Raw genomic sequence first — 20,784 nt, forward strand, 5'->3', positions numbered from 1 at the left:
GTGTATATAAGACCAGCCATGTAGGGGACGAAACCTCAGATTGTTTCTCCTCGTCTACTACCTATAGCACCTACTGAGCTCACCAGCTCCTTCATATATCTCTCACCCCTTCCTGCGTCTGCCACGTCGACCAGTAAGTCAACAGGCTCTTATGCCACATAGGGTTCAGGGGGATACTTTTGGGATCAGGGGGATCAGAGCTGCACGTTCCACGTGACTGTCTCTTTTTAGTCTTTTTGATCTCTTGTCCGGTGTTACCGTGACACTGCGTCTCTCAGTAATTTTGATATGGAAGCAGCTTCAGAGGATGAATGCTTACAGCAGATACTCTCCTTGCGAAACCTGCATGAAGATGATCTTATAGCTAGCATTATGCAGGAAGAGCATGCTGCATGTAACAGAGGCATTACTCATTAGATCTTTATCTTTTTTTCTGCGATAAATACTTAAAATCCATCTTATCACTTTTCAACAACACAGCTACTCCAGAGACATTGCTGCTTTCTTCTGGACTCACTGAAACTGGCATCATGGCAGACACTGTGAGTAGCATAGCATACTATGTCACACATCTAACATTTCAATCTTTCATCATATAGTATAATGCCATGGACAGCAATCCTGCCAGAGTCTCTCAACAGATGCCAGCTAACAATGGTGCTGACACCATGCAGCCTGGTTTGTGCTATCAAAATTCTCTATAAAATGCTTGCTGAACCTTCATCAGCTACTTTTCTCATAGGACTGGATCTTCCTACCATAAGACGTACATTCATTCATCGTTCAATGCCTCTTGTCACTTTGAGCCAACATGCAAGCGTGCAAGCATTCCTGCAATCAATCTTGAGCTATAATACTCTTGCAGGACTTCTACTCAAGGATCTTCATGATTCAGGCTAGCTGGAGGATGCCTGCATTGCATCATCTCATTATGCAGTACTGGTGGAGCATGATGAATACTGAGATTCACGTTCTTACAGTTTTCATGACATCGGTCCATTTTCATCCTTGCATGATCAAGGTGAAGGTGAAGGCATGGTATCGCTAAGCCCGGTCAACTTGTCTTCACAATATCCTGCTGCTGTCCTTTTGGACGCCAATCCACAGTAGCTGTTATATGTCATTTACATCTACAATAAGGTGAGCAACACTTAGGTACTTCATCTTCTTAATAGTGGTGAAGTGACATGCTGCACTTATAGATGCCTTCCATGATGCGCACATCAAGCAGTTCTGGTTCTGGGCAATTTCTACCAGCAGCCACTCATCAAAATGCGGTGTTCCACTATCTCAATGCTTACTTTGCGAATGAACTGCAGATCATGATAAACCTTTTCTTCCCAGCACCTAGTACCCCGCTTCCTTTGTTTACTCATTGTCTGCATGTCAACACTTCCTCGTGTAGTCCACTTTTGTATTTACTTCCATCCAACCGTGCATAGCGTGGTATACAAATAAATGTACAAAAAAAAATACAGAAGTTACCATTGAGCCCATTCTGCCACCAGCTTCAGGCTCGGATCCTGAACCGAAGCTGAAGTAGAAATTGATGTCATCTGCTGACACGCAATCTGAGCTTGACCATGAATCATTCCAGTCTGTCATACAAGATGGAAGATTCTTCGATATGTCAGTCATCTTGCAGTGCTACTGTAGAAGGAAGCTTGACTGTCTACTTGTCTCTCAGGCACAGATGATGAGCTCACACTGATCACCAGTACACTGCCAGGGCAGCTGGCAGAAATAGCGACTGCAGAGGCTGACTCGACTCTTCATTCATTCTCAAGTTCAGAATGAGGTGGAGGGTGAAGGTGACACAGAATATTATCTAGTGGATCCTTCTCCAATGCCTGAGACTCCTCCACCATTGCTGCATAGTCCTTCACACAAGCTGCTTCCCATGATGCCAATGAAGCAGTCATTTAAAGCTTCACAAATGAACTTTTTACATGCCCTCGATGCCGGGAGATATATCTGACCTACCTGAACCTTCATTCTTTGCCATGGAGCAGCTGTCCAAAGCTGATCACATGCTGATAAACCTCGATGTGATGGCAAAGACTCCGAGGCCTTTAGGGGCTGGATTGCAGACTCTTGTCTTTTAGCACTCTTCGCATGGCCCGTTCTCTTGAGCACAATTGACCCCACCAAATGGCAATGCCACCTACATTATGGGTGGCTTGGATGCAGATGCTCGGAGCATTGACTCAGAAGAAGAGCAACTTAAAGGTCCATTTCGACAATGATGTTGAGACCGCAGATGCAGAAAGCCACACAGATCTTCCCTCACAGGAGCCTCTCAGTTTTCCTGCTGGCATAGTGACATCGAGCACTCTGTGGTGAGATGAGGCTCAGTCAAGTGCAAGAATGACGATGCTAATTTCTTGCATAAAGGCTGAGGACTACCCCACTGAGCCTCCCAAGCCAGTCATAGCCTGTCACCAACTGTGGGATATGCAGATCATGGAAGTGTTCGACTGCGAGATGAAGATGGAGGAGAAAGCCCCAGAGCTACTGCAAGATCCCATCCCAGAGCAGAAGCCCAGTCGCAGAACAAAGATATCAGGTTCCTCGAACTAGAAGCCAAGAATCTGGTGGAGATCGTTGGTGCGATGAGTCAGGAAGTAGAGAATGTCATTGAAGAGTCTGACAGCCCATTGCCTCGCAATGAGGTGCTCACTCGTACTCGAGAGTCCACCACGCACATGGCTGAGGATCTCATCAAATTTGACAGGTTGTCTGCCATCATCAACAGCTGGATAGCACTAGTGAAACTCAGGCTAGCATTGGTGGAAGTTGTCGTGCCCACATGCCCACCCTTGCAGAGTGGAACGCCGGCGAAGCTTGCATGCCAGTCTGCATCTGCCATCAAGAGTGTCGAGAAGGATGTTCACATACTTTGAATGCATATCTCATGGTGAGCTTTGAGATACATTGTGATCAATCACAGTCCCTAACAGAGTATATCATCTGAACAGGACATAGCAAGGCATATCATTCTCAGCCCAGATCCTCACTCCACTTGCCAATCAAGGGGCTAGGATGGATCAAGCAGCAGGAGTAGAAAAGCAACGCAGAGCAGCCATAGCAGCTGAGGCATCATGCAAATGATGACCTCCACCTTTTTTGGGTGCTTATGGCATGGAATGGACAGGTGAGTCTGCATGTTCTCGTCACTCCGAAGATGTGTTGAGAAATTTTGTGCAGAGGTGAGGAAGCTGGATCTTTGCAGTGGACCGACCAGCATTGCCATGCATGGGCAGCTCATTCAGACAGGCTCAAGACAGAGAGGGCCAGCCATGCATGAGTTTGTCAAGCATGTCGAGCTATGTGTCAGAGGAGATGGGCAGAATGTGTGAACCCGAAGCAGTGGTCATGCCAGGGCTCGCTGCCACATGGTTAATGCTACCAGAGGACATGTCGAGCTCCACGGCATGAACCTGAAGGAGAGTCTGAGCTGCTCACTGTCGAGTCCGTGCACGAACTGCGGATGATCCTTAATATATACATTGCTGTCAAGTATTTGTGACCATTCCTTTCTGGCACACTGCCGTGCAATGTGCTGAAATTGTGACATTGTCGTTGACCTATTCATGGCCAATCCTTTCTTGCCAGGCACTTCTGTGAAATGGTATGTGTGTGCAGATCATATGAAGCAGCGACCACAGAGTAGCACGTGTATCACATACATTCATGTTCTAGTTCTTTTCTCTCTTCATGTCTCTACCAATTTGACAAGCTACTTCTCTTCATACCTCCTGACCAAAGCAGAGGTGGAGGAGCAAGATCACAGACATGATGAGGAATCCCGAGTGAGGGCTCCTGGGCTGGCATAACAGAAATTTCACCACCATCACTAGCTCATCACGCATGGTCGTCTTCTCCTCAAGGAACGGATCCAAGTCAGCAAGGGCTATCCAGAGCGGCCACCCGGTGAGCTCTTGCCTGTTTGGGTTGTGCACCAGGACAGCACAGTTTCATGGTCTGTTTGTGACATCATGACGTTGGCGGTGATCAGTAGATCAAGCATGATGCAAAAGGGGATGACATGTCATATGCGTTCATCGAGTAGAGTGGGAGTCATCGAGTCACTTATCAAATCATGATGTAGAACAAAGCCTAAGTCGAGGGTGCCTGTTTCATTCAGCCCTTATATATAGCATGTAGCAGGCACTGGCTCCATTTTCAGATCTCACACCTCCATGCTATGCACACTCTCTGCAGAATATGTGAAGGTAGGCTTGCAGAAAATGCATCTGCCCTCGTGGAAACAGTCATCATTGGATCTTGTGGTTAAGGGCTATGTCTATCTTCCAAATGTCCTATGTTTCATTTTGTTTTTTTCTCACAGGTCATGTATTCTGCCACCACTGCCTCACGCAACATCTCTATAATAGTAATGTGGAAACGGAGCCTACATGTCCAGAATGTACATCCGTTGTGGATATTCAGAGTATGAAGTAAGTCTTCTTGGCTGGCACGGAGGATGAAACAGACATATACTCCAGGCAGCAAGTCACTGCGTGTGTAGACTTCTCATGTTCTGCCATAAGTCTTGATTGACTCCTTTCACAGGGATCCAATGATTGCTGTGGAGATCATGAGACTTTGCACGCTGGCTGACAGCAGGTACATTCTCAACGAATGCCACAAATTACTCCTCAAACAATGTGATATGAATACTCAACTGTTGAATGACCTCGAGCATGAGATAGAAGATGGAAAAGGGTGGAAGAAAGCAGCTGAACATGGCAGGGATGAAATGTACAAGTTGACTGAGAAGTATCGTGAACAGCGGCTGCAACTGCAACGTTAGCTTGGCCTCATGGACCACATAAGCCTGTTTTGGTACTTAGTATCATCATATATATCTGGCAACATCTAACATTTGATGATTAGATCACAACATATCCTCATGGAGACTTCCAGGCATAGCCAATTGCTCATCAATCTATGTTCCCTTGCATTACCCACCACCAATCATGTTCTGAACCTTTTCTTGTCTTTCAGTCATGCTTTGTTACACTTCTATCTCATCATTTGCATACGTTCTGCTCTAATTATGGTGAAACTGTGGACTTGTGAAGCAGCCGTTCTGAGCGACTTGCTGCTTCCAAGCTTCTTAATGGCTCACTGCCATTCAGGCTCTTCTGATGCACATTTATTTGTTATATGTTTCTTGGCCGCACTGTCAATAGAGTCCAAGCATTTGTCCAACAGTGGATCACTTCATTTCTGGGTGAGGAATGGCCAATCAGATGGGTCAAACGTGTTCTGCCTGAGTCTGAAGTGCGCTGTCAGACAGACTAGCCAATGCTCGATGAGGATAAGGTAGTCATGACAGCTCGCTGACTGTGCTGTGGCTGAGCATCTGTAGCACAGCAAGAGTTTGACATCTGGATGTTGATGGCGTGTTCCTGGGTGTTTCATGAGAGGTGGTTACTGGAGTGCTCACAGAGATCGCACCAGGCCAGCATTTACTTTGATGCCTTCCAAGACATGGTGTTGATTGGAACAACTTCCTTCCCAGTTGCTGCAAGTCATAGTGTCCAGCCCGATAGTTGAAGGTGAAAAGCATCGCGATACAACAAGCTTGAAACAGACTCATGTCATTGATTAGGCTCATCATGATCGATATGTTTGGAGTTATACACTGTTCAGCATATCTCACATTTTCGCAACTGCCCCACGGCTCCGAGCCCTATGATCACCGCATCAGGCCCATCTGCGGTGACACTGAACACCTCAGCCCAGCCTCGGGGTACTGCAGTCACTGTTAACAAGACTACGTGTCAAGCTTGCACGACTACTGTGAAGACTAAGGACGCCGTTGATGCAAACTGCATGGACACTGATTAATACAGCCATGATCCATCGTGTACGATGGCTGGAGGGCGTATGTAATGGTGCACTCCGTAGAGCGCCGACACTTGTTCCCTCAGCCACAACCCCATTTCGGCAGTGGCTGAGCCATTGCCTTTTTGAGTCACTCCCCACTTTTACTCAACTGTTTCACTCGTTTCGCACCCCTGCACTCTTTTGAACCCCTAAAAAATTACCTACAGGTTCTACGTATAAATAGAGGCCTGAAACCCCATGTGTAGAGCAGCGCTCGTCTTATAGAAATTTCAGAGTCTTACAACCTGTCTTTTCCCTGCACGTGATGCTCTTGCTCATGTGATGCCACCAACTACAAAAGTAGCTGCAAATGTCACACAATCTGTCACTATAGCGAGTGAAGTGCCAAACTTGGAATATACTATGGCAAATGCAACACATGCAAATACATGTTGTAAAGAGAAAATACCAAACCGGATATAGCATGCATATGTAACTGTAAAAAAAATGGTTCCATGTCTGGGGTGGCGGGAGAAGATTATTCGGATTCGCGCGTCAATCAAGAAGCCTCTGCAACATATCATTGATGCCCAAGGTCGCCGGCTTCAATACTGTTGCAGCCTAAATCAGGTAATATCTGCTAGTAGTCTGATAGTAACGCGCAGCTCCTATCGCCGATGGGTGGTGCATCTATCAAGAAGAGGTCTGATTCAATTGGTATCCGACTGTATGCTCTCGAAGAAACAACTGCTCAAAGTTACTCCACAAGTTGATTGCTCCGATTCCACGGAAAGTCTGTTATGCTGAACCAGTGCAGGACGGAACACACCGTACCTCGTGCCTTATTGGTCAAACACTGCATGCTTGTTCCGGAGAAAGCTGATATGATGTCTCTTCTTGATTGGAAAAATCAGAACTCTGTGAAACACGCGGTGCCGCTTGTACTCCTTGTGACAGCCGACGGTCCTGGAAACTTCCCATGAAATCACTACCTTCATTGTGCAGCAATCACTCGGTGAGTATATATGTGCTTCAATTGTTTATCAAGCGCGAGCTTCATGCCAAATTGGACCCCCTAGTTCTTGCCCAGCTCAAATGGCGCAATCCATTCTACATTCCCTCCTAGAGTCGTTTGCTTGTCAACTGATTGGCTTCGCAATAGCAACGGCGTCAGCTACATGTCATAGATATGTACTCACTATGGTGGCTAACGACAAGCTGCACAGGATATTTGGAATCACGGTTTTGCAAACTCACATGTACTATCGCGACTATACCAACGACGGCCGATCGCTCAAGTTGATAGTAAGTTCGATGAACTTCAACCCGTCATTGTCGGCTACTTCATAGTAGGGCTGTTCAGGTCGCAGTGCTTTTGTATGTGTTAATTTTATAACTCTGGATGAGTCAGCCTCTTACCATTCTGTGACGCTCAGCGCTCTAGATATTCTCACCACCATCCTTACCGCGCATTCTATATACACGTACTGGATTCTGAACTTCGAAAATGTACTTGCGGACGCGACAATGGTGTGGTGAGTACTTGGCTGCAACTCACGTGAACACGACATTAATCGTCAAGGCGTGCATGTCAGGAGCTTCCGGGTAGGTAGTCATTGGTGATCGATACGTGCAGGTAGATGTTATTGACGTCGTATACCTTTGACATGTACAAGCTCGAGAACGGGATCACGGTATGTGTCCCATGTGATCTAGAGTCTGCTTGAAGAATATGGACGTTTTGTTCGTTTTCTAGGTCCTCATTACCTTCATCGTTCAGGGGTGCGTACTCTATACCAGCTTGCGAGACAGATATATTTAATTTCAATATGTCCCAACACTGACTTAACGTTACATATAGCTATTTCGCTGAACGTCTGTGGCACTGTAGGTAATTTCCAGGATCTGTGTCGATGGCCGCCTAATGTTAGCTCAGTCAGTAACAATAATGTTTTCGTCACCGGTGGCATCGTGAGTACATCGTCATAGGGACTTTCGTCATCGCTGAGGAGCATGTTATTCTCAAGTCAATCCTTGCCTTTGGAGCACTCGGTAAGTGAATATATCGAGCCTCCAGAACTCTCGCTTAGGTTGAGTATAGGTACTGGTATTGGTACGTATCTGTAATCATTCGTGCTTTCGATGCTTATAACAGCTCATCTTAGAAACCACGGCACACCTGTGAGCTTCATATACCCATTATAATTAATATCTGATTGGCCTGTTCTAGGTTCCTGCACCCTCAAGCTGCTAGCTTATCCTCGAGGGAGGTTTTGGTATGACGTTTTCTACGTAATCGTGGTCTTTTTCACCTGCATCAAAACCAGATCGTCGGAGGATGCGTACAAGGGCTTGCAGCTCTATGCGATATACTGATTACTGGCAGTTTGTGCTACTACCTGCATAGTGGCCGTGGGATGATCAAGACGTACGACATTCATTCTCTATTTTCATCGCAGTGCTAATTGAATGGAATTTCCAGCACAAATGAACTCATTGATAAATTGATGCTATACGCTGTGAACAGAGGAGGATTGACATCGTACGTGACATGATCACATTATCATACTCTAAGTTCGAAAATGAGATTGCTTTTTAGGGTCGTTCAAACATTGTTCCTCATCCTTGTACGCATTGCGCGATATTTGAGAACTACCAAGCTGATTCATGTTCAGAATGTCTCACTACCTGGAAGATTCTACTGGATCCCATTTCACATGGCGGTTGGGAAGCGTACGTCCTCAATGGTTTTACAAGATGGTCGTAGTCTTACACTGCGGCTAGTATATGTGAACTCACTTCTTGCTACGTCAGTGTCGAGCAATGGCACTAGGCATATGCTGACTTGTCTCAACAGCCTGAACGTGCGCAAGCGGCTCCGTAGCACGGACATAGAGTTGACAGTGCCGTCAACTATAGCCTTCAAAGTCGTTCAACCCCCTAACGTCTCCAGCACATCGACTAGTACTCATGATGGTAGTCTCCGTGCTGTGAGTTTTTGACTGCCGCTTCTCGCCCGTTCACTAATACTAAGCATCTCATGCGAAGGCAAACAAACCGATTGAACTGGTTAGCATGGATCGTTCTAACGACGAAGAGGCTTTGTAGAGAGGACCGATTTTTCATTCGTTTTGCCGTATTTCCATCGATGCCAACGAGTGTGCACGTTTATTTCATCAGCTACTAGACTTCAACCTTTAGTGGAACCAGTTCATGTCTGGATAATCTCCTCAAACAAATATTCAGCTTGTGTAGCGATGCTGTCATGCCAACGTTTAAGATGCCAATTTCTGATAGGCTTGGGAAGTTTCAGAGGGCATCGTGGTTCTGATATTCGATGTAGCCAATCATGTTTCTCCATTGACTCAGTCGGTATGCTTCCCAGAGCTTGATCGTCAAGTAGCACTGTCTGTGTGGCAAACTCAGGTTGATTTTTGGGTCGTTGACACTTCACCGAATGTCACGAACTCAGCTGCAGAGCGAGATATGCTGACTAATTACTAGACGGCACCATATCCAAGCGCATCTCATGTGTTGATTGAACGGCCTTCTATCCATCGCTCATTTTTGTCCTGTACAAAGGGCACCCGCCACAACGTGGCTCGACCTCCCTACACCCGCTCGAAATAAAGCAACAGGTGCACGCAGGCAGCTTATCAAAGAGTACACTAACAAGGGTCCGTGTGAACCACTGAAGTGCTCGAAGTTAGACCAGGGAAGTGGCAGAGCTGCAGCGCTTTTGAAAATTCTAGTTGCAGCACGTACACACGATGCATCACCTTGTATGCACTAGAGATACCTTGGCTGCTTGCTCTGATTCAGTCCTTCCGTCACTGCACACTCTGTATGATATGCCAAAGTTCACAGTACACAGTCCATATGCCCAAGCGTGACTTCGTTGAGCATCTTCATACATGATCAGAATTTCGCGTAGATACGGCAAGGCCTGAACTAATCATTTCCTGCAATCAACTCTGCAGCTCGTTCGGCAACCGCCACGACAACTGCGCATGGGTGTCCAGAGACTTGATCCAGAAATACAGAGGTGTCCACGACTCGTAAGCCATTGATGCCATGCACCCGCAATCGCGAATCGACGACACTGTCGACAGGAGATGATCCCATCTTTGCCGATGATGTCTTGCATTAGTTCTACGTCAGAACAGACTGAGTGGTGCGGACGTCATTACGGCATACCGGATGCCAGGCGGACTGCCCATACTTCCTAATCCAAGCTTTCAAGTCATCGTCCGATACCTACATCATACATCACAAAGTGGTCATGACTAGAGAATAAAAGCTTCCGCGTCACTCACCGTATCAGTATCAGCATTGCTAACCCAGAACTCATCAAATGGTATCATCTCCGCGGGTCGTCCAAGGTTAAGATCAGAAGCCAATGGCTCAGTGCGTGCTAGACGCATGAAGAAACGAACGGCCTTGAGCATGATATTCATATCCGTCTCCGCGGAGAGATAGCTGAAGCATTAAGGAGGATGAGATGACGATAATTAGGCTAACGGGTCAAAGGTCATACTTCGCATTTATAGACGGGTAGTCCCAGATACTATCCGATCGCAGAATGACTGTTCCAGAGCTCTGAGGTTTGAGCAAAACAGCACCCTGAAAATCTGTTAAGACGATCCAAGGCTTCATGGTACATTCCTTACCACTGTGATACCGTATGTTCCGAAAGGCGGTTTCTTGAAGCCATTCTCAAGGACCGCGAAGGGAGCCACGACAAACTCAATATCTGGAGCATCAGGCTCAGAGCTAAGATCAGATGTCGGAGGTGCTTGCTGTCCAGCTGCGTCGAATGGCAACCTGGAACACTTTGTTAGCGGCATAACTAATCCAGCATTCCAACTGACCTTTCATCATCGGCACGGATGAAGACTCCGACTTGATTCGCGAGAGCCGCCATACCCCCAGTACCGTAAATCAGCCATTGCAACAGCGCTATGAGACCGTAGAATGGTTTCAATAGGAAGTCGGACGTGGTCCCCGGTTTTGCTTTGAAAACCATCGCACCCGCAGAGAAGTGCTTTCAACCATTCAAGTCAGAATTGAGCGACACGGCATGGTAGACAACATACATCTAATAAATTCTGTCCCACAGCAGGGAGATCACGGACTAAAGGTATACCCATGTCCCGCAAATGAGCCGCAGAACCTATTCCCGATACCATGAGAAGCTGAGGAGAGCCGATTGCGCCTGCACATAAAATGACTTCTTTTCTGGCGCCTACTCTGTACTGCGTAGCTCCTCTTTGAGAAGCAATCTGTATGCCCGATGCCTTATGACCGCCATCCGACGTTGTAGTGAAGTGGATTTTTTCTGTAGTAATGCCCACTGCGACCGTGAGATTGGGCCGATCAAGAACGTGTGCAGTGAGATATGCTGTTGCAGTCGAACTTCCTACATCAGAATGAGCCATGGTGTAATACATTGCGAAGATCTCTTGGCACATACTGCGATGTTTCTCGTCCATGCAAGCAGTGAATGGTCCCGCACCCAATGTGCCCTCAGCAGTATTCATGTCTCTTATTTACACCAGTTAGCATACGGAAATAACGGCCGATGTGAGGCTCACGTCAAACGGCGGATCCCCATGTTCTCGCATGCTGCAATGACCTTCCAGCAAATGGGCTGAAAGTCTGCAATTAGCTGGCGGTGAACATCATGGGAATTGAATGAGCTTCACAGCCGCGGGAACACCTCTATGCTTCCACGGGCCCGATAGACCATGATCAGATGGTCCAATCGGAGACTGCTGGTCAAAGATGTACGTCTCAGCCTTTTGGAAGCACCTACAAATACGTGTTAAGCCGTGAAGTTAATCACATCGTTCGACGAACCTCTTCATTACTTCATAACTCCACCCAACTGCCCCTTGCTTGACCCACGCATCAAAGTCTGCGGGAGTCCAGATCATATATCCATGACCCTGTAACAACTACTCTTACCTTGCGGAGCACATTCGTGATATATGAGAGCATTAGTAGCACTATGAAGGTGTTCTTCATCGAATGGGCTGCGGTATTTTGGTGGCTCACCTCGTACCGCCTAAGATTTTACCTCGCGGCCAGTAAACTCAGCGATTATCAAGATGCTGCTGAGCTCTGCAGAAATACTAAAAAAATGGGCTTGCTGGCTCAGAAGATAATCGTACGTCGTCTCATATTGCCAGTCGTATGATCCTTTGAACAGCTGTGCGAATCCAAGCGGAAGTTTGCTCAAGAAAACATTCTCATGACTTGAAATTGAGGGTGTAAGCGAAGTCGCGACCGATAGAAAGCATGACGAAGAACCTATTGCCAGCTTCAACGAGCAGTACCGTGACTGAAGGGTCTTCGGAGAGCCGGGAAGCAACCACACAACCCGCGGTGCCTGTGGTATTGCTTGAACATGCAGTATATCATGTAGAGACATCCAGCATTGCTTACCTCCCCCAACCACAACGTAGTCATAGGACTTCCAATCGGGCTTGTGACCAGTTTCTTCTCTTATCATGTCAACTGGACTTCCCAGTACAGCAGGATCCGACACGAGTGTTTTAGATGAACGGTTTTCCATGCTCAGATAAGCCATTATTGAATACGAACAATGGGCAAACGTTCGCGGCGAGCGTACTCTTATGCAGGCTGAGATATCGGGGACATCACGTCTAGGCACCAATAATCACGCCTCCGTGTCCCTGCTAAAGTCCTGCAACCATACTGAACAGGCCAGAACGCTTCTAAACGGAACTCCGTTTGAAACATGATGGTTGGGTTCGGCGTCAGGCTGAGACCCATCAAATCTTATTCAACTATCCGCCGACGGAGAAGTCTTCCCGGAATCAAGTTCAGGCTATGCTGATGATGGAGCGAGTCCGCGGAACGGCGATAGCTGAGGCTATGTATTATCAGCTTCAAGCGGTAGTAAGCGCACGGAGATCGAATTTTATGAGGTGTGGGCTTCGGCGGCATTCAACTGAGGCACGACGCTCTCACGATGTCTCGGCATGAGCTCACCGAGATCACCTGTGAGAGTTTCATGCAACAATTGAGTCCATAGCGAGGGTAACACTGCAGGCATGAAGGCATTTATTCCCGCTGCAAATGCACTGAAAATGTGTTCTAAAGTGTGACCTATGCAACACTATGCCCTAATTGGGCAACTTTATTTCCCAAAAAGGCAGTCAATTACAATTTCGTGTCATTAAGTAACGGTCGCAAATGCTTTCATGTCTGCGGTGTAAGTTTGAACCCACGACAGTGACATGATTTATGCGTCTGGCATCCGACACCTGGCGAACGCGGCGATGATGATCATGAATCATGACAGATCCCCTGATACGGATGGAATCGCTCGTCATGGTGCTCACTGGTTTCTCACCCAGACATGGAACGATCTTTATCGGTGACAAACGGAGAGAATATCTCAAATGATCTTTGAGGCAGTGTTTGTGCGTGTAGTATAGCAGGATATTTCAGCTTGCTGGGTCACGCATATAGTTACCTGATAACGGATAGCATACGTAAGCAAAGCTGTTGCACTATCTGGATGCACTTAGCGCCCAGCCGCCATGATACCATTTGACGGGCAATGAGAAAAAGAGGATGCAGTGAAGCACATGCACTACATTATGGCACGGTATGGTGTATATCTGTATCACAGGCGAAGGGAATTGTGAATCTCCAGCCTGCATCTGAGGATGGCTTTTTAGGTGACGTCACATGGAAGGTCACATTCATATTCAGAGAGCATTCACCGTGCCTGATGGGCCGCTGAGATGACTATCCCATTGAATGTGATAAAGAGCCCGAGAGTCACCGCGCACAGCCGCGCACTCACGTGTAGAAATCGCTATGTTCTTACCTCCGACTGGCTGGCCAAGTTCTCGGTTCCTGTCAAGCTGGCAAGGAATGCTGTCCGGAACAGCATCCGCCTAAGATGATATGTCGCATGACCCCCGACTTTTCAGGCATGCTCCTTGTTCGAATATCTATGGAAATTTATTTTTGCTCTTGCCATCTCTGGATCTTCTCGATAGTTCCGCAGGCTAACAGAATGGAAGTGACCACGATTTTGATCTTTTAAAATCATTCGTCAGCTTGGCGTCTCTGTGAGCCACCTGGATGCTCACAGAAACGGAGAAGCAGTATCAATTGGCCGGTGCCGCACTCGGGCGCTACCCTCGGAGCGCAAGCCCATTCAAGGTATCAGAAGCTGGTCACAGCTCTGCAACGACGAATACATATATGACGGCTGAATGTTTCGCACTTATAGCTATCCGTCAGCATGGCCGCGACTTTGCCTCCACCCGGTTCCTACCAGGCCTACATTGAGGTCTCTGCTTTGGAGGCCGGCATCATACACCTGCCTCTGCAGCTCTTCGTAGCCGGCTCCGATCCGTCAGAAATACGGACTTGCCCATCCCTTGCGTTCTCTCTCCGTCACTCGATTACCCGCGAGCATCTCGTATTCGACTTAGGCATTCGGCGAAACACTGAAAGCTATCCACCGATAGTCCGCGGTGCTATTGCCAAGTGGATGCCGGTCACAGTACCACAAAGCGTTGATGAATCTCTGAAGTCGGGAGGGATTCCTCCTCAGGAGGTCTCAACGATTATCTTGAGCCATTTACACTTTGATCAGTAAGTCGCTCGGCTGTGGCTGTTGAAGGGCTGTCATTGATTGACTTGAGACTGTAGTGTTGGAGATCCTTCGGCGTTTCCAAATGCCACATTCATCATTGGGGAAGGGGGAGAGGGCCTTATGAAGGGCGGGTTTCCTGCCAACCCACAGTCAGACGTTCTGCAAGACACAGTTCCGATAGATCGCACTCGATCCCTCACTGCTGAGAACTTCAGCACGTCGGTCGGTCCTTTCCCTCGTGCCTTCGATTACTTCGGAGACGGAAGCCTGTTCCTCATCGACGCGGTTGGTCACTGCGCCGGCCACATCAATGTTCTCGCGCGTACCTCGTCCGCAGGATCCTGGATATATCTAGCCGCAGATACAGCACACGACGTTGGCCTCCTCACCGGGGAGAAGAGCATCGCGTTCACGATTGATCCCAGTGGTCGTTTGCAATGTGCTCACGCCAACAAAGATGAGGCGGAGGAACACATCCGCCGTGTGGGACAACTGCTGAAGTTGCCTCACGTTCATGTTCTCCTCGCGCATGATTGGGAATGGTACGAGAAAAATAAGGGAGGGGAGGCATTTCTGCCTGGGATTATCTCACCGTTGATGTAAAAATTGCCGATGAGAAACAGCAGTGGAGGTACCGAATCCTGATAGCTTATATCGTTAGTTTGGAATGTATGTCATGTTCTATTGTCGCTGTGGACACAATTTTTGTTCTCAAGATGCATAGCAGTGCTTGCGCACTTTGTTCCTCTCAGAATTCTCCTTGACAAGGACCAACATCAATCGTTCTCCTCGTTGATGATTTATCGAAATAGCCAGGGCTATCTCCACGTCATGTGAAGGGATGCGGAGGACATTATTAGTTATCGATCGTGTTCGTCTCTGAGTGCATGTTTCGCAAACTGCCAGTTCTGCACAAGGTGCAGTGAAGCGGCCGAGCGGTTATAGAATGCACGACGTACAGACTAGTGTGAGTATCAACCATTGACCGATATATCCAATATGTCATGTCGGTACACAGTATCAAGTCTCACCGCTCATAGCCCAATCTTTGTCCAACTCGCCGTGCAACGGTAATCCCTTCATAAGCAACGAAGACATGACGCCAAGCCCGCCAACGCCAAGGAGTACCTCCCATAGAGCATTCAAGCTTTCCGCGAAAGCCGCTTGAACCTCCTGCTTAAGCGGAGAAGGAAGGTACGGAACTTCGGGAATCAGTGAATATGCAATCGAAGCACTGGCAGGAAAGTTGGCGAGAAATCCCGAAGGTAAGCGTCGCACAAGCTCGTTCTGTAGCACTGTAGAACCTATGGTTACTCCCCAAACCTGCATCAGTATCAACAACTAGAACGTGGATGGAGTGTCGTGATCATGATTGGAGAGACGCTTACCCCTGCGAAAGACCTTATGAACATCAGAAATGTGAGCGCATGGGCATTTTGCGTGACTGATAAAGGAGCTTGCACAGGAAAGATGGTGGTTGAATATTCAAACCTGCAGGGAGAGCGAGCAATAGTCAGTTGCAGTATATCGCTACTCACCCTATTCCGACCCCGACAATAACGCTGAAGCCAACTGCCCGGCCTTCAGAAACGTGGGCCGTCAAGGTTGTATATAGGCCAAGCCCTATCATGATCAAACACCATCCAGCCCACATTTGCGGGCGGTACCGCCGGGTTCGATTGACACCAACACCAGCAAAGATGGATGCAGGAGCAAGTGAAGCGACGCCCAGTCCAAGAACGCCTGATCTAATTGGAGAAGCATCCTTACAACCTTGCCAGAAGACGGGGAAGTAGTCTAGACCAGAGTTGGGCCAAGAACATCAGCACTTTATTCGCGATATACATCGTTTGATAACATACATACGAGACCGAGCGCAATGACTCCGACGAAGAATGTCTGAAAGTACTTGGGAAAATGTAGGGCTGGTCAGTGATATAGCACTTGAGGCGACGCTGGACAAGTACCCGCTGAGACTTGTGCGGTTTGATAATAGTGAGATTGGCGCCTGTAAAATATGAGCACATGCCTCGGTAAAGAAGGGACGAACAGGGATTCACCAATGGCTCGATCGCCCAGATGCTCTCGTATAATATGAAGAACGCAAGTCCCACGAGTCCTAGCACAAGAGGTACTAAGACACGATACGATGCCCACGGTGCCGTGACTCCACCCCATGTGAGAGCGATCATGACAGACGTAGAGCTGGATATGATGAGCATATTGCCACTGCTCGCCGTTAGCCATTAGACGTTGTAATTATATCTGGATTGTTACATACATCCAATCCACGCGCCGAAGTTTCTCGCGAAAGGTACCCGGAGGAGTTGGCAGCCGCAGGAATACCAGAACGAACGTAGCTGCAAGTCCGGCGATAGGGAGGTTCAGATCTTGAGTTAAATTAGCGGAAACGAGCAGACTAATAGAGAGATGGGTACATACAGAATAACCACCTCCAGTGGCCATTGGCCGCGAGACTTCCACCCACGATAGGCCCGATCACGCTGGCAATTACCCATGTCCTTGAGCATGGAGTCAGTCTAGCGAGGACGTTAAGATGATGTTGCTACATACAATCCAAACAATCCCGCATAGAGCCCTCGTTCGCGCAAGGTAACGAGGTCGGATAAAATGATAGCGGACAGCGACTGAATGCCTCCGCCCCCAAGACTTGAACAGTTCTGCCTGCAATCAACTTCGGCATGGATGTCGCACCCCCGGAAATCCCGCTTCCAAGAGCGAATAGAGCGAGACACGTTAGGAGCGCAGGGCGACGCCCGAATATCTGCGCGAAATTCCCACTCATTGGTAGAAACGCTGTGGACGAAAGAGCATAGGCCGACCCTGCCCATACAAAATCGGTGGCTTGAAGATCATGCGCAATCGTGGGTAAGGCCGTGGAGACTGCGGTGAGTTCTAGAGCAGAGAGAAAGAGCGAAATGCATATAGAGAGAAATATGAGCCAAAACACAGTGCCTTTCTCCGTTCGAATTTCTGGAGGAGTCACTGCACAATCTCGCATTGGTGGCTTCTCCGTGTCATCCATTGGTAGCTGCTGAGAGGGTACGTGGTGAGGTGCTTAGAGGATCGATGCTAAGGACACGTGAATGCCTGTAGGGACCTTGAGACTTGAAGGTATAGTCGAGCTGACAGAGGCCCACCGGGGCAATACTACTAGAGGAAGCATGGCCGTGTGATTTGATCCCGGGAAGTGAGCGCCTATACTCGAATACCTGCGCATGTCACAAAACATGGTCGCTGGTGCGAGCATCGAAGTCGAAGAATCTGTGTGAAAGTAAACATGGTTGGCGCTAATCGAAGCATTTCCCGGACAAATTGCAGCGATCCGAAGTAATGGTGCGCACAGGTACCCGGAGTGAGGCTGTTCTGGCAGATTGTGATGTCGATCCGATGATACTGCCGAACCAAAAGCTTTGCAAATTTCGGCGTAAAGCGTCTGTTCCGTGAGTGGTAAAGCCGTCGCATGATGTTAAAGGTGTCTGATCATAACATCATCAAGTCAATAGGCGCAGCGAGTGTCTAATATGAATTTGAAGTAGCTTATCGTGAGTGATCCAAGTTGGGCGAGGCTATATTCAAGGTGCCGGCACAATCAAATTCCGGGTCCAATCTTCATCTTTTGACTATCATCAGACCATCAGAAAACGAATGAAGACCTTATCCGAACTCTGTTTCCATCTCCAGAGTCCACTGCGCAGGTTCTAGCTCACATTAAATACCGCTAGCAAATGTCAGTGTAATCGTTGACCCATAGCAGAATCCGATCGCCGATACTCGGCTACTCATTCGGTCTTCTGCAACTTTCTGTTGCTGACTCTAAGAGGTGGGACCGAAAGCTTGGATGCATGGAAGGAACTAGTGCCTTCTAAGCAACTCTGACCCTACGTTTGACAGTTCAGCAATTTTCGACCGAAGTTGTAAGCACCAAATATGTGAGCCTTGCGAAGGCACCTTGGATGAAACAAACATTTTGGTATTCATCCCGGTCACATCACAAATTATTGACAAATACAATGCCATCAAATGTCAACCCGATCACGAATAGGTGGAAATAGTAAGTTCCTAGTATTTATCTGGTATCCTATTCAAGTTTCAGTTTAACATTGATATTAATTACACCACACACATGACAGCTTTTCTCACTGTAAAATGGTGGAGAAAAAGGCTTTGCCCTGTAAACTCCTAAACACACTTAGAGTTATTCCACCATTAGGCCTGGTCATATATATATATGTGGATGCAGCAGCAGTCTAGAGGGGTGGTTGATCAAGTCAGAGTCAGAAGGACTGTAATGCTGCAAATGTTAACAATGTCAGCAAGAAAGATTAATGATATGGCTGAATGTCTAGGAAAGGCCAGAATCTTCCCCAGATTGGACTTGTATCAGAGACACATTGACATCAGTTCCAGAGAAGGTGCTCAAGAGAAAATTGGCATTCATCTCACACCATAGACATTTCAGACCACTATTGTGTATCTTGGTCTCTGTAATGCATAAAATACTTTTCAGACAATGACGAAAAAGATTATAGAAGATCTTATACAGGGAGAAAATATGATAGTGTGCTTTGATGATAAATAATTTATTCACATAATCAGAGAAATGTTTCTTGTATAAGCAAGGATTAAGTACATATATTTAAAGGAGTATCTTAAAAAATAGCACAATTGGACCCAGGGAGGTCGAGGGCATAATGAATTGGCTGGGATATTGAAGCAAGTTTAAGTCTTTTGAAATTTGAGAAACTTTACCACAGATTTGTTAAGAATTTTATAAAGGTGGCATGTCCTTCTAAGAGAAAGAAACATCAATGGCTTTGAGATCTGAAACAAGACTGGTGTTACAGTTTTTACCTGACAAGTCATTATAGGAACAAATGCTATTAGGAGCATATTATTTTCATCATTTCTCGTCGCACAAGAAGTCACGTGACCTAATGAGAGATAAGATAAAGGCATCTAGTCACATGACCTCATATCTCTCTCAGCATTGTCACGTGACACCGAGCTCCTCGGCATGGCATCATATGTCACAATCGCCATGACACCATATTACATGCTCAAGAGGAGCTCCGTCTCTGCGGGTTATTATTAGGCAGCCAATCGGGATAATTGGGACACATCGTACGATTGTAGCACTGACCAGTAGAATAGCGTGTGACTCGCTTAGATAGTACTGTACAGTAGCATAGCAATCATGCATATAAGGACCAGCGAGATGAGGAGGAGACCTCAGTCTTATTCTCCTTCGTCCTCCACTACCATCACAGAGGGGTCTTACCAGACACTCTCAGTGTGCTATATATATCTAGTATCATCCTCATTTGTGATAGCACCCCTCGCCTCGCCAGTAAGTCTTACTTTGTGACTAGCGACTCGGCCTCATCAGTGGGCACGTCATATCGCCACAGCTTATCGCTGTAGGCTCTCAGCCAGGAGACCCTCAAGGGGACTCCTTATTTGGGTTATCTATCTTTGTCATTGGCGTGCTGTGACATTAGAATAAGACTGACCTTTTACGCCCCTACCAAGTGTCTAACACTGGTAGCCGCACATTTTCACCCAGAGATATATCCGCCCAGGGCAGGGCTTTTTCCACACCACTTCCCTCATACCATTTCACTTCACCTCTATCACCTAAGCCGCTTCCTTCCTTCAAAAGGAACAGCGCTGCACTGACTGGTAAGGCACCTCAAGTACACAATGAAATCGTTCTGCCCAACGGACGATACCACCCATACCATCCTCACCCTAACCGCACTCGTCGTCTAACGGCAAGCAACCTACTTCGTGCTAAGCCCGACGATTACCGCTCCGACCTACAAAAGCTACGCTCTAAGGTCAGCTCGTGGGCCGAAGCAATTCCAAGAGATGCACCTGACCCATCCGTTCCCATTTACAAACCTTATTGATGGTCTAATGACGACGCCACTGCCGTCCTCGCCTTCGCACTCTCTCAGGACTATCATCCTCGTGGGATTCACGAGAATCCCAAAGGCACACTCCCTGATAACATTGTGCTGACTGTATACGCTACTATTCAGCGTTATAAAGTCTTGCAGCAGCCTCACATCGCGGCCAAGTTCACGGAGAAACAGATCCAGTGTCACGATCGCATTCTGTGACATCTAGGAGCCTTGAACGAGAGGATTGGACGAGGTGATGACTTGTTACGGTTTCAGCGCTTCATGGTCACGTGACAGTTTACGTTGCATGTGACACTTACTATTTATGGTTCATAGGTCTTGTGGACATATTCTAGGGTTAGCAGTTTTCGTTTT

The 20,784-nt window shown here is 47.4% G+C and overlaps 6 protein-coding genes across 6 annotated transcripts; 4 read left to right on the forward strand and 2 right to left on the reverse strand.

The window, feature by feature from the left end:
* Positions 1-2,151: 2,151 nt before the first annotated feature.
* LAESUDRAFT_718436 (uncharacterized protein) lies at positions 2,152-2,903 on the forward strand (the record flags this gene model as incomplete). The annotated part of the gene is made up of 2 exons (XM_040907426.1): positions 2,152-2,339; positions 2,435-2,903. The coding sequence occupies 2 exons, from the start codon at positions 2,152-2,154 to the stop codon at positions 2,901-2,903; spliced, it is 657 nt and encodes a 218-aa protein (XP_040757650.1).
* A 690-nt stretch (positions 2,904-3,593) lies between these two features.
* On the forward strand, positions 3,594-4,816 carry LAESUDRAFT_718437 (uncharacterized protein; the record flags this gene model as incomplete). Its single annotated transcript, XM_040907427.1, has 5 exons — positions 3,594-3,631; positions 3,740-3,812; positions 3,861-3,933; positions 4,352-4,460; positions 4,576-4,816. The coding sequence occupies 5 exons, from the start codon at positions 3,594-3,596 to the stop codon at positions 4,814-4,816; spliced, it is 534 nt and encodes a 177-aa protein (XP_040757651.1).
* A 2,689-nt stretch (positions 4,817-7,505) lies between these two features.
* On the forward strand, positions 7,506-8,946 carry LAESUDRAFT_765089 (uncharacterized protein; the record flags this gene model as incomplete). Its single annotated transcript, XM_040913565.1, has 15 exons — positions 7,506-7,532; positions 7,595-7,620; positions 7,700-7,725; positions 7,775-7,809; positions 7,866-7,890; positions 7,940-7,951; positions 8,004-8,019; positions 8,069-8,114; positions 8,166-8,266; positions 8,321-8,380; positions 8,438-8,465; positions 8,514-8,571; positions 8,623-8,647; positions 8,696-8,828; positions 8,887-8,946. The coding sequence occupies 15 exons, from the start codon at positions 7,506-7,508 to the stop codon at positions 8,944-8,946; spliced, it is 678 nt and encodes a 225-aa protein (XP_040757652.1).
* An 843-nt stretch (positions 8,947-9,789) lies between these two features.
* Positions 9,790-12,352, reverse strand: LAESUDRAFT_667366 (GMC oxidoreductase; the record flags this gene model as incomplete). Its single annotated transcript, XM_040905297.1, has 16 exons — positions 9,790-9,978; positions 10,021-10,095; positions 10,155-10,317; positions 10,376-10,461; positions 10,509-10,662; positions 10,710-10,882; positions 10,935-11,257; positions 11,312-11,382; positions 11,433-11,488; positions 11,544-11,649; positions 11,698-11,755; positions 11,806-11,846; positions 11,896-11,932; positions 11,974-12,095; positions 12,151-12,229; positions 12,286-12,352. 16 exons carry the CDS (start codon positions 12,350-12,352, stop codon positions 9,790-9,792), a joined length of 1,800 nt encoding a protein of 599 aa, XP_040757653.1.
* Positions 12,353-14,125: 1,773 nt separating this feature from the next.
* On the forward strand, positions 14,126-15,085 carry LAESUDRAFT_667350 (uncharacterized protein; the record flags this gene model as incomplete). The annotated part of the gene is made up of 2 exons (XM_040905296.1): positions 14,126-14,481; positions 14,539-15,085. 2 exons carry the CDS (start codon positions 14,126-14,128, stop codon positions 15,083-15,085), a joined length of 903 nt encoding a protein of 300 aa, XP_040757654.1.
* Positions 15,086-15,502: 417 nt separating this feature from the next.
* On the reverse strand, positions 15,503-17,528 carry LAESUDRAFT_739810 (MFS general substrate transporter; the record flags this gene model as incomplete). Its single annotated transcript, XM_040911041.1, has 8 exons — positions 15,503-15,805; positions 15,871-15,973; positions 16,021-16,279; positions 16,437-16,711; positions 16,764-16,872; positions 16,925-17,004; positions 17,057-17,130; positions 17,154-17,528. 8 exons carry the CDS (start codon positions 17,526-17,528, stop codon positions 15,503-15,505), a joined length of 1,578 nt encoding a protein of 525 aa, XP_040757655.1.
* Between the last annotated feature and the right edge of the window lie 3,256 nt (positions 17,529-20,784).

The sequence above is a fragment of the Laetiporus sulphureus genome (genome assembly GCF_001632365.1).
Source record: "Laetiporus sulphureus 93-53 unplaced genomic scaffold LAESUscaffold_102, whole genome shotgun sequence".
In the NCBI taxonomy this organism is placed as follows: domain Eukaryota; kingdom Fungi; phylum Basidiomycota; class Agaricomycetes; order Polyporales; family Laetiporaceae; genus Laetiporus; species Laetiporus sulphureus.